General features: G+C 41.1%; 2 protein-coding genes across 5 annotated transcripts in view; one reads left to right on the forward strand and one right to left on the reverse strand.

The window, feature by feature from the left end:
* The first annotated feature begins 126 nt into the window (after nucleotides 1-126).
* On the forward strand, nucleotides 127-15,442 carry COQ6 (coenzyme Q6, monooxygenase). Of its 2 annotated transcripts, none has more exons than XR_009760724.1 (13): nucleotides 127-347; nucleotides 1,439-1,573; nucleotides 6,042-6,100; nucleotides 6,454-6,577; nucleotides 6,943-7,073; nucleotides 8,232-8,339; nucleotides 8,447-8,509; nucleotides 8,813-8,920; nucleotides 9,906-10,108; nucleotides 10,523-10,638; nucleotides 11,332-11,498; nucleotides 12,699-12,810; nucleotides 15,126-15,442. XR_009760724.1 is itself a non-coding variant. In XM_061611718.1 (13 exons), the coding sequence occupies exons 1-13, from the start codon at nucleotides 155-157 to the stop codon at nucleotides 15,182-15,184; spliced, it is 1,488 nt and encodes a 495-aa protein (XP_061467702.1). In that variant the 5' UTR covers nucleotides 127-154; the 3' UTR covers nucleotides 15,185-15,442. The 2 variants fall into 2 exon arrangements, 1 of the variants encoding a protein (XP_061467702.1); XM_061611718.1 differs by having other exon boundaries at nucleotides 12,699-12,720.
* The window catches only part of ENTPD5 (ectonucleoside triphosphate diphosphohydrolase 5 (inactive)), a 32,129-nt gene continuing 27,648 nt past the window's right edge, over nucleotides 13,237-17,717 (reverse strand). For all 3 annotated transcript variants that reach the window (XM_061611720.1, XM_061611721.1, XM_061611719.1), the window contains exons 12-14: nucleotides 16,361-16,417; nucleotides 15,465-15,580; nucleotides 13,237-14,899 (exon numbers count right to left, since the gene is read on the reverse strand). In XM_061611720.1, the coding sequence (XP_061467704.1) occupies nucleotides 14,813-14,899; nucleotides 15,465-15,580; nucleotides 16,361-16,417 (260 nt within the window). In that variant the 3' untranslated portion in view covers nucleotides 13,237-14,812. The remainder of the gene's footprint in view (nucleotides 14,900-15,464; nucleotides 15,581-16,360; nucleotides 16,418-17,717) is intronic.

Here is a 17,717-nt window from a genome sequence, read left to right on the forward strand (position 1 = left end):
CGCTCGCCATTGTCCTTAGCTCCGCCCATCCTGATCGAATTTTCGGGTTTCATTGGTGTGGTTATGTTCACCGCTGTCAGTTGTCAAGGTGTTGGTGAGGTCATTTCCCGTTGTGAGTGGTTGTTATGGTGACGTATGCGTCACTTCCCAAAAGATGGCGGCCGTAGTGGGCTTGTTACCGTGCTGCAGCTTTGGGCCCTATTGTAGGAAGAGCTTTTGTCTCCGTACCAGCCTTGTCGGGTCTCTCGTGCGGCGGGACTCATTGAGATCCAATGGTTCGACGGCGGTGTACGATGTGGTGGTATCAGGTGGTGGCATGGTCGGGACCGCCATGGCTGCTGCACTGGGTAGGAGACTGACCACCTGGCGACAGACCCTTGTGCAAGTCATATTCGTAATTTTAATTTCTGCAGGTTCCTGTTCTCAGGCATGTCGATGACATAGGTCATTCACTATCTAGGCAGTAAAGTGCGTTCTACGGTAGTAGTTTTACAGCTGTGCTAATATGTAGTATATTATTACGGTTGCTGCAAACATTTCAAAGGGGGATCTTAATGAAATGGACTGAAACTTCTGTGTCCATCATGTTCATGAACTTCATGTCAATAATGTAGTTCACCAAAATTCAGTATGTGCCAACAGCATCTGAAGAGGCTGCATGAATTACTCTCTAAAGTGCATCTCTGCAGCAATGTCTCAAGGTTATTGACATCTGGAAGACCCTGGCTGGGTTCAAATGTTGAAGGATGCATTAGCTCTTATCCTTCTGACTAGATGGAGTTTGTTCTGCTGCAATGGGAGATTTAAACATAAGTCTGTAAAGATGAACTTATCCTGTCTATTTTTCATACTTAGGTTTTAGAGGGGTAAATGTTAGTCTGTGCAGTAAACCCACAGAGTATTGCAGCACCATGAAACACATTTATTGTAGCATACGCTTTAGTAGACAAGAGTCCACTTCATCAGAATCCATTTCAAGTGTTGGTCTGAGTTGCATTTGTGTGATATTTACAGGCACACACATTTTTGCATTTAATTTCCCTTTCATCTTACTGCTTACAATCTCCCCAACTATGTGTTTAGTTTATATATCAGAAACTCAGGATAACACTTCATGCATTGGATGAAGGGGACTAGTCCACAAAAACTTATGCTGTAATTAGTTAGGTTTTAAAGTGCCACAAGACACTTAAGGTCATAGTAGAGCAGACGATAAAGTTCTTAGTAGTGGTCAGTGGGTTGAGAAGAACCAGGACATACATTCATTTAGAAAAAAGTTCTGTGGTGGCTTTCAATTTTTAGGGATTAAAGAGTGTAAAGACTGCATGTTCAGGGGAAGACACAAAATGGACATCTGTGCTTGTGGACTCTTGTTGCAGGATGTTAATTATTTAATCTTTGATAAAGATTTTAAACATCTGGCTTTTTTTTTTATAAGGGCATGATGTTCATCTCTCTGATAAGAAAATTCTGCTACTTGAAGCTGGTCCAAAGAAAGTGGCTAATCAATTGCCTAAGAGTTATAGTAATAGGGTCAGTGCTATTACACCTGGCTCAGCCACACTTCTTGGTAGTAAGTATAACATTCACCAATTATCTGGTTGCCAGCTATGAGTGTATACAGATGCATGGTGTTTTGATGAGTATGAAATGACAGATGTAAGTCTACATAGCATTTTGTGCCATGTAGGATATTAGCTTGGGAGAGATGGGGAGAATGAGACTCATACATTGTAGAACTAGCTTGAGTCATCTAGAGAAAGAATGCAACTGTAACATTCACTTAAGGAAATTAATTTTCAGCTTCACCAATGCTTATTCTTACAAGTTTGGTCTGGTACATGTGAGCTGTTTGTTTGGAGGCCAAAAGTTGTAACCTGTCATTCATATATCTGGCCCAGTGCTGGAATCTAAAAACATGGACTGGTGATGTGATGGCTGCTAACTTGGGCAGCTTTAAGTGGGAATTAGGTTTATCTTCCATGAATTTGTCCATCGGTAGCTACTAGTCGTGATTTATTATTTTATTTATTTATTTAAAATATTTATACCCCGCCCTATTTCCAAGGAACTCAGGGCGGCTTACAAATAAAAAACATAATCAATTAAAAACAAGCAATATACAGTTTAAAACAATTAAAAATAGATTAAATCAGTAAAAGTTAAAAAGACAATATTAGTTAAAAGCCCGTCTGAATAAAATAGTCTTAACTTGGGCACGAAAGGATGAAAGTGAGGCAGCCAGTCGAACCTCGCTAGGGAGGGAATTCCACAATCTAGGGGCAGCCACTGAAAAGGCCCTATTCTGTGTTTTTACAAAGCAAGCTTGTGAGAAGGATGGAATATTGAGCAGGGCCTCACCAGATGATCTCAAAGCTCGGACAGGATCATAGAGGGAGACACGATCTAACAGATAGCCTGGACCTAAGCTGTATAGGGCTTTATAGGTTAAAACCAGCACTTTGAATTGTGCTCGGAAACAGATTGGAAGCCAGTGGAGCTGGTACAACAGCGGGGTTGTATGTTCTCTGAGCCCAGCTCCAGTTAACATCCTGGCTGCAGCTCTTTGTACCAGTTTAAGTTTCCGAGCAGTCTTCAAGGGCAGCCCTACGTAGAGCGCATTACAGTAGTCCAATCGGGATGTAACTAAGGCATGTGTCACCGTAATCAAGTCTGACAGGTCAAGTAACGGGCGCAGTTGGCGTACCAATCTTAGTTGACCAAAGGCACTCCTTGCCACAGCCGAGACCTGTGCCTCCAGGTTCAAGGCCAAGTCGAGGAGAACTCCCAAACTGCGAACCTGTGATTTCAGGGGGAGTGTAACCCCGTCCAGCACAAGTTGGATCCCTATTCCCTGATCCGCCCTTTGACTGACAAGGAGCACCTCTGTCTTGTCAGGATTTAATTTCAGCTTGTTCGCTCCCATCCAATCCATCACTGATACCAGGCAACGGTTCAGAACCTTGACGGCTTCCTTAGTTTCGTTAGATGGAAAAGAAAAGTAGAGTTGGGTATCATCCGCATATTGGTGACATCGAACCCCAAAACTACGGATAACCTCTCCCAGCGGCTTCATATATATATTAAATAACAAGGGGGACAGAACAGAACCCTGGGGGACTCCATAGCTCAATGGCCAAGAGGTCAAACAGACATCCCCCATAATCACCTTCTGGGTTCGTCCCTCTAGGAAGGACCAGAGCCACCGTAAAACCATGCCTCCAAGTCCCATCCCAGCTAGGCGACCCAAAAGGATACCATGGTCGATGGTATCAAAAGCAGCTGAGAGGTCCAGCAAAATTAACAGGGACACACTCCCCCTGTCTATTTCCCTGCGTAGGTCATCCACCAAGGCGACCAAAGCCGTCTCAGTCCTATAGCCGGGCCTGAAACCAGATTGAAAGGGATCTAGATAATCCGTGCCATCCAAAAATCTCTGGAGTTTGGTCGCCACCACCCGCTCTATTATCTTGCCCAAAAAAGGTATATTAGAAACTGGGCGATAATTGCCTAATAATGAGGGGTCCAGGGAGGATTTTTTCAATAAGGGTCTTATTACTGCCTCCTTTAAGCAGGACGGTATTCTGCCCTGAAGCAAGGAGGCATTAATCACTTCCCTGACCCATTCAATTAGTCCTCCTCGGGCATTTTTTATAAGCCAGGAGGGACAAGGATCTAATATGCAGGTGGTAGGATGCGCCTCTCCAAGGAGTTTGTCCACATCCTCGGATTGAACAAGCTGAAAAGAGTCCATTCTAATCGAGCAAGTAGAGGCCAAAGTTACATCCACAGAGACTGTATTAACGTTGGTGTCTAAGTCAGAGCGAATCTGAGTGACTTTATCTGCAAAATGTCGTGCGAATTCATCACAGCGGACTGTTGCATGGTCACTATCATATTCACAGGGGTCAGAATTTAAGAGGCCCCTGACCACTCAAAACAGTTCCGCTGGACGAGACTTGGCAGACGCAATGGAGGCGGAAAAGAAAACTTTCTTTTGAGCCTGCACTGCCACAGAATAAGTCCTTAAATAGGTTCTAGCACGTGTTTGATCAGATTCGCTCCGAGTTTTCCGCCAACAGCGCTCTAGCCTTCGTCTTTCGCGTTTCATCGCCCCTAGCTCCTTCGTAAACCAAGGAGCAGATTTGGTTCCAATCCGTGAGAGGAGGCGCTTAGGAGCGATTGTGTCCACTGCCCTGGTCATTTCCTCATTCCAGAGGTCAACCAGGGCTTCAACAGAATCACCTGCCGAGGTGACAGGAAACTCCCCAAGATCCGTCAGGAAACCGTCTGGATCCATCAGTCTCCTGGGGCGGACCATTCTAATTGGTCCTCCACCCCTGCGGAGGCTCTGAGTCCCAGTAAGTTTAAATCTAACCAGGAAGTGATCTGTCCATGACAACGGAACTAATGAAAGGTCCTCCACACCAAGATCACATATCTCTCGACCAACACAGAAAACAAGGTCCAGAGTATGACCAGCAACATGAGTGGGGCCAGATATTACTTGGGACAGACCCATGGTTGTCATGGAGGCCATGAAATCCTGAGCCACTCCAAAAAGGGGATGCCATATGTTACCTCCAGTATCAGAGGCAATATGTGTCTGAATACCAGTTGTTGAAGAACACAAAACAGGAGAATGCTGTGGAGCACATGTCCTGCTTGTGGGCTTCTCATAAGTATCTGGTTGGCCACTGTGAACAGAATGCTGGACAAAATGAGCATTTGGTCTGATCCAGCAGGACTTTTCTTGGTTAGTGTCCTAGTTAGCTGCCCATTGGGAGCCCATTGGAACATCTCCAAATTATGCCACTGTTTGTGCTCATGACTGCCTGGTTCTGTGTGTTGGGGATGCTTTTTCTTAGAAACTGTCTAATATGTTTTGAACTTATTGGGTAGATTATGAATTGGTTCACTATCCCTTTATTCAACTTGCATGATACTTCTTATGTAGTTAATGAACATGAATACTTCAGAATGGTCAACTTGAAAATCCCACTTGAAGCATATTTGTTTTATTGTCATTTTAACATTTTGTAATCTGCCCAGGGAACTTGTTGAAGGATGGGTTTTAAACCCCTTAAATGAATAAAAATTTGGGATTGTCAGGTTTAAAGCTCAGGACAACACTTTGCAGAAAAGAAAACTTTTGGTATACATCTTAAGCTTTCCTCTTCCAAATCTGCTTATCTGTGAAAAGCCAGAAGTTTGCTCTTAATAATCTCCATTATAGTTTCTACAGACAACTAAGCCAAAGAAAATTTATTCATTTAAAAACTGTATTTTTTATGCCTTTTGGTCCCAAAGATGAGTTCCCCTCTAAAGCAGCTAATAATCACAGCAAAACAAATATTTGTAAAAAAATACAAAACTATAAAAATTACAATAAATAATTCAAAAATAAAACAGCAACATATATAATAATTCTTGAGAAGACCAAAACAGACTATAGAGAGAGGCTTCAGCTGATAAAAAGTTTTAATTCGATGTTGCAGGAAAGGGAACAACCAAATTTTCTGGGACAGGGCATTCTAAAGCCTGCAAGTTGCTCAGGAAATCATGGTTATGCTTCTTTGGAACTCGATTGGCTTTTCCTTAGCAACAGAGAAAACCCAGAAGCTCTAAGCAGGGATGGAGAACCTATGGCCCTCCAGATGTTGCTGGATTACATCTCCCATCATTCCTAACCATTGGCCATTCTAACTGAAGAGAGTTGCAGTCCAACAGCGTCTGGGAGAAACACAGGTTCCCTACTCCTGCTCTAAGTCTGCACAGCAGCTTCCACAATGATGCCTTTTCTGTCACTTTCCTTGGGAAATTCACTGGATCCATATGCTGCTTTTGTTTCTTATAACCCTCTACGTACCAACCAGGCAGTTGGGCCATAATAAAACTACAAGCTAAATCAAGGAAAGTTGCAAGAAGCCAAATGGAAATAGTGAGAAAATTTAAGTTGACCCTGAGAGTTCTCCATTAAATGTTTGTTGAGTATCAGAACCATTCCTTTGATGTTCTGAGATCTTTTCTTTCTTTTCTAGGCTTTGGTGCTTGGGATCATATTTGCAATATGAGAGTCAAACCCTTTCGACGGATGCAGGTGCCTGATACTTCAGCAAATATACTCTGTGTGTGGTAATGTTAACTCTGAGGTCCATGCAAGTGAGTTGTGCATTCTCTTTCTTTGTTTCTAGGGTCTTGTGCAAAGAGGTAATACATATCTCCTATGCAAGGAGATAAGCAAGCTATACTCCCAACAGGAACATTAGTATTTCCTGGTGGGTTCCCCTTTTGCACAGACCTCAGAAGTGTGAAAAGAGGATAACTCACTCATGTGTCCTCTGCTACTATTTCCACGTTGTGTGTTAAGTTGCTTAATGTTAACTAGATATGTTCTGCCTTTGGGTCTTGTATCTTTTTTGCTGTGATTAGTACTGTTTCTTTTCTCTGCAGGTGTGGGATGCTTGTTCTGAAGCCATGATAATCTTTGATAAAGATAACTTGGAAGATATGGGTTATATAGTGGAGAATGATGTTATCTTGTCTGCTCTAACGAAACAATTGGAAGCAGTTTCAGGTAGTAGCTACTTTTCCCCCAATCTTGGTTGATATGAGACTCTTCATGAAGTGGGTTGAGTAGAGACATAGAAAACCATGAGAAATTGATATGTTTATGTCCAACAGATAACTTGGGATTGTAACAGTGAACTTCTTGAAGTTTCATGCTTTAGAATATGGTACAACCCTGGCCCCAGTAGCTTTCTGTACTTAGAACGGTGAGATACTTAACTGACAGCCAAAGAAGTACTTAGATTTAGATTTAGCAAATTAGTTAGCTATCCTGCCTGGCTAGTTCTGATTTTTTAAAATTGTATTTCTTTATTTATTTTGCTTCTTCGTTCATTTCTGTTTGGTGACACTGATATGTTGTGACCCAATCAGACCAAGTGGAAGTTCTCTACAGGAGCAGAGCAGTTGGGTACACCTGGTCCCTTCCTTATCAGACCTCTGACTCAAGCCCTTGGATTCACATTGATTTAGCAGATGGACACAAATTACAGACCAAACTGCTGGTAACTTTTTATTTTCTGTTTAGTAAGGCACTATCTGTTGCTAAGTCCTTTCCACTGGATTTGGTAGTAATCTATCAGCATGAAGGGGCTGAGATGAGTTGAAATGGTGAGAGGTAAAAAATGTTCAGTGTGCTTATACTTAATTAATTAATTAATTAATTACATTTATATACCACCCCATAGCCAAAGCTCTCTGGGCTGTTTACAAAAATGAAAAACATTGAACATTAAAAACAAATATACAATTTTAAAAACCATACAAAGTTTAAAACCATGAAGCACAAATAAACCAGGTAAAAGACCTGGGGTCAGAGCTCAGCACATGCTGTTAGAATGCCTGGGAGAAAAGGAAAGTCTTGATCTGGTGCTGAAAAGATAACAATGCTGGCACCAGGCGAACTTCATCGGGGAGATCATTCCGTAATTTGGGGGCCACCACTGAAAAGGCCCTTTCCCTTTTTGCCATCCTCCGAGCTTCCCTTGGAGTAGGCACCCAGAGGAGGGCCTTTGATGTTGAGTGTAGTGTATGGGTGGGTTCATGTCAGGAGAGGTGTTTCATCAGGTATTGTGGTCCCAAGCCATGTAAGGCTCTATAGGTTAAAACCAGCACCTTGAGTCGGGCTTGGAAGTATATAGGCAGCCAATGCAAGCGGGCCAGAATTGGTTTTATATGTTTGAACTCTCTGGTCCCTGTTACCAATCTGGCTGCTGCATTTTGCAGAAGCTGCTGTTTCCGAACTGTCTTCAAAGGCAGCCCCACGTACAGCGCATTGCAGTAATCTAATTTGGAGGTTACCACAGCATGGACAACTGAAGCCAGGTTATCCCTGTCCAGATAGGGGCATAGCTAGGCCACCAACCAAAGTTGATAGAATGCACTCTGTGCCACCGAAGCTACCTAAGCCTCAAGTGACAGAGATGGTTCTAGGATAACCCCCAAACTATACTTGATGTTGTGGCCCTAAACATGTTTACTAGGAAGTAATTAAATATGGTGACATTCTGGGTATAGGAAAAATCAGTTTTTGTAACATAAATAACCCATGTATAAAAGTGCAAAGAAAATCTTTAGTTGGTAATTATTCACAATGAGACATGGAGTAATTTGTTTTTGTTGAAACTGTTAACTTGACTACTTTCAATTTCTTTTTTCCACAGATTGGTGCGGATGGGCAAAACTCTATGGTCCGGAAGGCAGCTGGTATTCAGAATATGCAGTATCGGTATGAGCAGTCAGCTGTAGTTGCTACCCTTCACTTATCTGAGGTCAGATCTTAGAAAATTGGTCATTAGTGCTGCTGCTTCTGAACATACAAAACAGGTGATAGAAACTTGACAATAGTAATCTGTCCTCTGGTTTTCATGTGTTGCAGGCAACGGATAACAATGTAGCATGGCAGAGATTCCTCCCATCGGGACCAATTGCTCTCCTCCCGGTAAAGGACTCAATGCCTGACTCGTCCAGTTTTTAAATCTTTGTCTTGCCTCTCTCTTTAAGCACTAGTTCAATCAAAACATCTGTTAGTGTGTGTTGTTTTATCTTCATTAATGTATTTATCATCCTTTTGCTTCTTCCTTCCTGCATTGAGGGGGTTGGACTTATAGGCCCCTTCCAACTCCACTGTTCTAGGATTCTTTTGGAGTTATAAACTCTTACATATTTTTTGGGAGGAGGATGTTTTTTAGAGATTAGCATAATGGATGGATATTTTCTGTTTTTTATTCCTAATGTTGGCCAGCTCTCTGACACTGTCAGCTCTTTGGTTTGGTCCACATCCCATGAACATGCATCCCAACTTCAAAACATGGAGGAGGAAAGGTTTATAGACTCTATCAACTCTGCTTTTGTGAGTATTTCCCTCTTTTTATTTATGTATTCTTAAGGGAGTCATGAGAATCAACTAAAAAAAGCAAGCAAAACTGATGAATTTCTGAATAAGAGAAAATGATGCGTATGGTAATTCCTGTGGATAGGGAACATATTTTTAGCATCAGTTAGAGAAGAAATAGATCTTTGCTCCTCTCTCTGTTATACCTTACTTGGTCAATCTTTTAAGCATAGTACAGCCCAAGTTGGGGTTTTTCTTAAAAATGGAACCTTCTAAAAACATAACATTTATTTTGCATGGGTAACTGTTCAGTTCACATCTTTGGCACACCACTACGTGTAGTCATTTATACAGCATAAGAGGACACTGAGAATAGTCGTTAACTTGATTCACCCTTAGACAACCCATATAGGAGTCCCTATTTCTAGCTACTGGCTGTTCAGTTTATTTTTGAAGCTCTTAGTTTTCTATAACCCAAAGTACAATCCTTCTGCTTTATATTTCATCTGTGGTGTTTATTTTATACTTTAGCTATGAAATTTCATGTGTAGTCAATGATCATCATGTATTACACTGGCAGTGTGGAAGCCACTGTAGTTCAGTTCCTTCTTGCATTGCTAGGAGTAATATGAGAAGCTTTGGCCTGTATGAGGGCAGCCCACAGTGTGACACCACCTCATGCCAACATCTCCCTTCTTGATTATTAGATGGTAGAATACTTTTCTCATTTGAAACACGAACTATACCTTGTCTTATTTTGCCACTGCATTTCCTGCATCAAACACATACAGGTGAACTGCAAAAACTGAGGTTCTTCTGGACATAAACTCTACTGTAGGTTTCCTGTGAGGGTGTCTACTGAAAGTCTGTATGGAGGGCAGATTAAAAAGGGGAACTTCTGCATTCTAAGATAGGATGTCTTAAAACAGTATCAACTCTCACAATTTTGTAGTCTATTGAGAATATTAGGGTACCGTATAAATAAATCTCTATCATTATTCAGTGGAGCAACGCCAATCATTCTGACTTTATTGATACTGCTGGATCCATGTTCCGATCTGCTGTTTCTCTCCTGATGCCATCGGGGACTGCAGCCCGTCAGCTGCCCCCAAGTGTTGCAAAAGTGGATCCAAAGAGCCGAGCTGTATTCCCTCTTGGACTGGGGCATGCAACAGAATATGTCCAACACCGTGTGGCTCTTATTGGGTAATTTCACAATGAGGAATTTTAGTGCTATGACAAATTTTTGGGTGGGTGGGTTGATTTGGTCTGGAAAGGGGAGTTTTTGAGTAATGAAAGTAAGCTGTTTCTAGTGCCAGAGGTAGACATTCTTGAGGATATAAAATGAACTTTGGAGAAGGGATTGGTGGATGGTGCCTGCAGGAAATATAGTGTCATGGGACATGAAAGACTAACGCTGGCAGGGATTCATGCAATGTCTGGGAGTAGGCAGTAGGTATCGAGTAAGGTGTTCATTTAAGTTATAGCGAGTGACAAAGAGAAGCTTTTGAGTCCAATATGGCGAAACCTGTGCAGTACTACTCGGCAGGGTTCTTATTGAGTACTAAATTGTGTTGTTCTTTGTGTTTGGCATAAGCTGTCATTGTCCTTTCTTTTTAGGGATGCAGCTCACAGAGTACATCCTCTAGCAGGTCAGGGTGTGAATATGGGCTTTGGTGACATTGCATGCTTGAGCCATCATCTCAGTGCTGCTGCGTTCAATGGGAGGGACCTAGGTAAGAATTTCAAACTTTGAAGAAACTTATAGCAATATGAAATGTCACTTCTCTTTGCCATTCAGTGATATAGGATCTGCCTGAAGTGCTGGTTACTAGCTCAAGAAATAACTTTACCTATTTGTTGAGTATCTGTGGCAGGCATATTTTCTCCTCCCCTAGATTGGGTAGAAGGAAAAACATTTTTCTGAAAAGAGCTTGATGTTACCAGGTTGGTATTAATGAGGAAAGGACAAAGGTGCAACATAAAATCTGTACTTGTTTACGCAAAGTTGTTTTAGAAGATGACTCATTTCAGATACGTTAGTAGGAATCCAAGGTGTTCACACACTGTTGCCTGCTGTTTAGGTTACGTTCATATCACTGTTTGCCTACTGTGATTTTTGTAGAATTCCCGCATGGCAGCAGGTCTGGCCTGACAACAGAGGCAACATAATCCACCATCTGGGATGCAAGAGCGCCACTGTTGCCCCTCCACCCACCCTGCTTTACTGGTTTGGTTATTTCATGGAGTAATGTTATGATGGAGATTGCATGGCCAAATTTTACCTGCCTAAGATCTTAACATACTGTGAGTCAGCCTTCATGGTATACCAGATTGGACCTTTTTGTAGGAGGATCCAGCCCACATGTACCTGCAGGTGGTAAATGAACCACCAATTAGTTAATTTAGGAATAATCTTTCTGTTCCAGGCTCTTTAAAGCATCTACTACAGTATGAGGAAGAGCGACAGAGACACAACCTGTCTCTCATGGCTGCAATTGACATGTTGAAGAGGCTGTACTCTACAAGTATGGCTCCTTTGGTGCTACTAAGGACATGGGGATTGCAAGCAACTAATGCTGTGCCTCCAGTTAAAGTAAGATTTTTTTAAAAAGCCTCTTTGATATAAGGAGCTAAGAAACTCACTTAATCCCAAATAAGATTATGGTTGCAACTAGATAATAGTTTCCCTAAATGTGTTTCCCCTTCCTGTCTGTGGTAGTGGTGGTTATAGCAGGGTTGCTCAGAGTTAATTAGCCAGCATTTAGACAAGGGCACCATATCTAAAGATTATATATTTATATTCCTCCTTTCTCTGTTTGGTCTACCAAAGTTGGGTAACAATTAAGATAGTTCATAAATTAAACAATTCGCTCTTAACTGTGGCTCAGGTGAAATGGTTCCTTCTTTAAAGAAACCATCCAGTTGCCCTGTTCTGACTCAACCACATCAAGCAACAGCATTTGTAGAGATGAATGCATGGACACACTGTAATGTCCATATACATTGGAGAGCATCCAAAAATGGCACTGACCTGTGGAAAACATCTAGGGCAGAATCAAATTTGATCTAAAACAAGGATAGGCAAGTGGCAGCTGCTAGGTTGCATCCTTCAGCAATTCTCTCTCCACCCACCCACCCACCCCACACTCTTTCCAATGCCAAGCTGTACTTGCGAGGTATCATTTCTCAACACATACACACCAGGAAATGAGATCACCTTATTTCCTGCTGATATAGGTTTCTACTAGCTGAGAATTGATACGTTACCTGCTGCTTTTGACATAGTCAACCTGGTTCCCCAAATGTGTGCTTGGTAAGTAGTGTTAGCCTGTCTAGAAGCAGCATAAACTCCCCCAGCTGACACCCCATCTCTACCCTCGATTTGGGGAATGCAACCTCTGTGGCAGTCTTCCATTTCCTGGTGGAAGGTGCAACCTGCTACGTGAGAAGCATTGCCATATTGTGCTTTGAAAGATAACTCCCAGGGCTTCTGGTACAGACTCTCACTTTCAGCTGGGAAGGCCATCTGCTCCGTTCGCTTCTGAATAGATATATATAGGATTTCACTGTTACTTTCTCTATCATGTACTTAAGAGGCAGAAAGTAAACAAAAGCCAGCTTGTCCATTCATAGTTGATGACAAGGAGAGCTACCTAATATCTTAGTAGATTGTCTTGTTTTGGATCATCTCTATGCCCTGTCAGATAGCAAGGAGATGACCATCAGAGGGGGGGCAGAGGAGATAGAGCTCCATCAGAAACAGAAATAACGTGTCTATTTTTTCATTCTTTAGGAGCAGATCATGGCATTTGCTAGTAAGTGATATTCTTGTGAAGCTAGAGTTACAGTTCCCTGATGGTTGCTGTATATTCATCAATTATAAAGACTGTATTACATTTGACAAGGTATTTAAAATAGAAAACAAGGAGCACAATATTTCCTTATGTCTGCTTATTCTGGTTGAAGAAGTTCTTTCCTCCAGTGAGACCAGTGGGTTGTTTTGTCCTAGAAAGCCCAGTACTGGACTTCTGAAGCTCTAAATATTGGCCTTGCAAAACAGTATTGTTGGAATTAATTTACTTGGAGTCAGTTTAAGGGTTTATTTTTTTAAAAAAAACCTGCTTTGGACAAAGGATTCTGAGCTGCAAGCTTAGTCACATACAGGTCGGCTTTTCCCAGCTCAGCATATTTCAGTTTTGGCCTCTTAAGACATATGTCAGGTGGCTGTGGCATAGATGAGAGGATTGTTGTTTACCCACTCCCACTTAAAGGTTGCAATAACTCTCTTCTTCCTCCAAGGATTGCAAGAGTGAGGTTGGAGTCTGAGAACATTCTGTTAAAAATATTTGTTTTAATTACTAAAATAGACATTCAAAGAGCCCTGTCTTATTCATGTGCCAAACAGCTGGGCTATAAAGTATTCATTTACAGCACCAAGTAACATGAACCCAGCGAATAAGCAAGGCTATTTATGTTATCCTCTGACAATTAACTACTTTCAGAACAAAGTGTGAATGTATCTGAAAATTCTAAGGCTTATCAGTACCCAACTTACACTTGCAGTGCTACATGTGTGGATATTTTTTTAAGAGGGACTCAGTCTGTTTAACAGTTTAGCTTAATTTTATTTAAGATTTCAGCTAAACCAAAATGTCCTTTAAACCTACCGTGCCAGCATGAAGTCTACTTAAGATTCTGTAAACACCTAATCTGCCTTCACTTCTGAATATTTAAAAATTTAGTACTTAATTTAGTACTCAGTTAAATATTTGCTTTATACTTCCTCTGCCAATTACAAATATCCTTTTCAACAAGGCCACTCTGCAGGTGATGATACTTGTGAATAATCTCATTGCACTAGGAAAGGTATGGGCACTTGTAGAAGCAAGATAAAATTCCATACCACCACTGAGATCGTAAGAGGAAGAAACTTAAATGTCAGTCTTGTACTCCTTACCCAGACAAACTCCACTGGTGTTCAGTTCTGACCAACTATAAGAAATGGTGTTGTAATTAGCAGCAAAAGTTACTCATCAATCAAAACACATGGTACCAAAAGAAATAAAGTAGTCCCATGCTGGAGTCCAGGTTACGGTACCATTTTCTAAGCAAGTAAAAACATTTAGGAGTCATAATAGTAGACACTAGTAAGAAGCCTTCATTTTCAACTGGAATAAGACAGCTGGTTGTCTTGCATTAAAAAATTTCTGCAAGACTGGACTGAGGATCAAATTATTTGTGGCAGTTTGTCCTCAGCACTCTTCTTGGCCTTCTAAAGTAACCAGAAAATGCTTTGCTCTCCTAGCTTTTGAGATGTGGAGACAAGTCCTCAGGGTGTTCCTAAAGTCTTCTCTCTGTTGATTCTTTTGGCCAGCTGGTTAATCGGGGTGGAGGGTTGACAAGTCACTCCTGCCACAATCAGTGGGAGCATCCTTCTTGATGTTCATGAATCAGCTAATCCTAAAAGTTTAATTACGTAAGTCTCAAACAGTTGAAGGGTTGGTAAATAGCACACTCCAGCTTTGTTTAAAAACAATTACATTAAGCTTCTGTTTTAGATAGGAATCTTCTAAAGTGTCATGCACAAGATGGCCCGCAAAAAGGTATGGAACAAAACTAGTATTGGGATGGATTGGTACCAACTGCCTTGGCCAAAGATGTGCTTGATCTCCCTGCATAAGATCACTCCCAAAGCTATTAATATAGAACTCGGGCCCTTTGGCATCAGTTAAGCAACTGTATAATGGAGCACTTGTTATTACGCTAGAAGGATCCATCTTATTATAGGTTGGAACTGCCCAGTCTTAAAGGCAACCAATTCCTCTGCTTTGGTCTGTTTGGTACAAGCTCATCAGAACTGCCTTTCCTTGTTTCAAGAAAAGGAAATGTCCTATAGGTGATGCTTTCTCAATGGGAGAGTCCTAGGGATTGCAGAAGATGAAAGGTAGCACCCAGAGCCCAGCTTGTCTCTATGTTGTTCACCTTCTTTGCCAGCTGTAAAAAAAAAAAAGGAAAGCAAGAGATCAGATAAAACATTTTTAACTCCATATAGGCGGACTATTTTTTATTGTAAATCCAGATGGAGATGACCGAACAGCTGCAATTGTACTTGCAAAGTAGGAACTACAGCAATCTCCCTTTTCTTTGGATGAAATTTTAGCAGCAAGTAAAAAATCATTACAATATCTGGTACTAGACACAGGATAATTTGTTTTTGCAGCACTCGAGCCAATTCAAACTGGGAGGACATTAACTACAACCACTGAAGCTACTCATTAAAGAACAATTACTGCATATTGTGGAGACTTTTTAAAAATAATATGTTTGGACAATTCCAAGCTATGAGTCTATGTTTGAGTTGTATTTGACTTGAAGAAGAAACCAGGAACTGCAAAGACTTCTTGCAGTAACAATATCTTTTGTCTTGCTAAAACAAGTAAACTGTGGCTTTCCACCTCCTTTATCAATGTATTTGGAATGAAGTACCTGTACCACAATCTAGTTAATAAAATGAGAACATTCTGTTTAACCAAAGCTTCTTCCAGCCATTTTTACTTGCCTGTAAAATTGTGCTGTCTCCAAATCCAAAGCCTTCTTTTAATAAAGCTGTAATGTAACTGAGATCCATACACAGAAAAGGGCTGGCGGAGCTGTAGCTTTCTAGATTATTGCACACTACAAAGAAAAATTAAGAATATTCATTAGTGTTAGATCAGGTGACTCAAAAACAAACACAACTGGTCCTACCACAAAAACTGCTTTCTATAATACTAACTAGCCACTAACCATGGCTGAGGGATCTGGAATGAGCTATGGGATCATATGTTTGCTTACCTCCCACCTGTGTTACTCTTGTGCATGAATTGGTTTCAAATGGTGGTTTGTGAGCACCCTGAGAAAGAACATGGGTCTTGGTAAATGTCACTGGAACTATAATAAGTAGGGTTAGGAAAGTCTTGATCCCTCAGCCTGTTCCCAATCCCTTATGCATGATTAATGATCAGCTAGTATATGTCTTTACCTGCCCAAAGTAGAATATTTTCCACCTTTATACAGAGAAACTGTAGGATCATATTGAGGCCCTGCTTTTGGAATGGTTCCTGTTGATATGTACACATGAACACAATTTATTCGAACAGATAATCTATGCAAGAGATTCCATAAGATGGAGCCCTGACTTTTGTGTTCATAAGGTTTGGAGATTGGTTGACTTGCCCTTAAATTGTCCTTCATATAGCATAATTATTAAAGAACCTTATTAGTCATATTTTGTCCCTGAAGAACTATTATATTTCAAATTTAGTCTCTATAGAAAACATATCAGTGAGTGACTAAAATATTCCCTCTGATGCACAGGTGAAGGAGCCTGAGTATGAACCCACATGCAGCACAATTTCAAATTGGCACAGCTGCAGCGACTGCTCCATTATCTTCATGTCTCAAAATATGTTTTACCTTCTTGGGCTTTTCTTTTAAAATCTCTCACTTCTAGAACTCCGCCTTTTTCATAATCTGAAATGTCAAAAAAGAAGTGTTATCCTCGGGCTAAGATATTGTAAAGGACTGATAAAACACATCTCAGAGGCAAGTAAAAACGTTTATGCAACACATGTTATATTGGGACTTCCAGATCAGTTAGGATGGCATGAGATGTTAAAAAATTAACATTTGATTGAATTACAATTACAAAGTGAAGTGCTGGGGATATTCAGATACACAAAGGTTCTTCCAACAATGGTTTTCACATTTTCTTTTCTTACATAATTCCTTTCCATGATAACTTGCCTATGAAGGAAGCACTGCAAGTTTGCCACAGAACTGCAATACGCTGCAGAGAAACACAGGACTTTTTCATATTCTGGTGAATATAGTCAGTTGACATGGAGTGCTGCTCACTGCCCTGCTGAGCTTCATGTTGCTTTACAGTGGAAGACACCCGGTTTGGTAGTGGTAAGCAAGCGAACTTTCAGTGACAATTGACCAACATTATTTGTTTTCCCATTGAGGAATCCTTAAGCTTCTAAGAACCACAAAATTCCCCATTACAGTTTGAAGCCACAGTCTTAAAACAATTAAAACATACATATAACTGTGTGCTAGGTCAACCATATTGCCAACTTGTTAGAGCAGCAATACACATGCCTCTTTGAGATTTTAACATTTAGAAAAACACAAATTTAGTGTAAAGTAGAATAGTGTTGCAAATGGGCACTGCAATTTAAGAATACAGTATCTAGAACAGGGATGGGAACCTCTGGCCCACTCAATGTTGCTGAACTACAGCTCCCATCATTCCTATCCATTGGCCATGCTGGCTGGAACTGATGGGAATCCAACACCACCTGGATGGCCACAAGTTCCCTATCCTGCTCTAGGACCACATGTGGCTATGGTGTTGCTTCTGAACCATTTTGAAAGAAAACAAGTTTGTCTAAGTTGCTGAATAGAGCACATTTAAAGGAGGTATTCAATTTTGTGAAACCATTACACAAAGCATGAAATACTTCTTTTATTATGCATTGTTTGGCTTAGCCTCAGTTGCAGGAGAAAGGAGGGCTGAACAGGAAAGCAAGAATACAGCAAGCATTAACGATGGACCTTTAAGATGAGAACTAGCTTCAGCTAGGACCATGGTTGCCTATGTGGCTCTTGTGGGCAAAAGGGCAGACTTAAGGACTTCTGTTGCAGGAAACGCCTCTGAATCCCTCCCTGCTTACTGCCCCCTTGGTCATGAAGTGCTTAACTTCCTCCTTTGGCCCTGTGTCCTTTTTGCGGGAGGGGGAGTAGGAAGAGAAGTGCTCTTCCTCACTGC

This window comes from Rhineura floridana, chromosome 2, assembly GCF_030035675.1.
Source record: "Rhineura floridana isolate rRhiFlo1 chromosome 2, rRhiFlo1.hap2, whole genome shotgun sequence".
In the NCBI taxonomy this organism is placed as follows: Eukaryota; Metazoa; Chordata; class Lepidosauria; order Squamata; family Rhineuridae; genus Rhineura; species Rhineura floridana.

Bases quoted from the DNA above. Each gene is read 5' to 3' on its own strand.
- COQ6 (XM_061611718.1), top strand. From the start codon at position 155: ATGGCGGCCGTAGTGGGCTTGTTACCGTGCTGCAGCTTTGGGCCCTAT. The intron at 1,574-6,041 runs GTAAGTATAACA...TTTCTTTTCTAG, and splicing joins CTCAGCCACACTTCTTGGTA to GCTTTGGTGCTTGGGATCAT. The intron at 7,074-8,231 runs GTAACTTTTTAT...TTTTTTCCACAG, and splicing joins AATTACAGACCAAACTGCTG to ATTGGTGCGGATGGGCAAAA.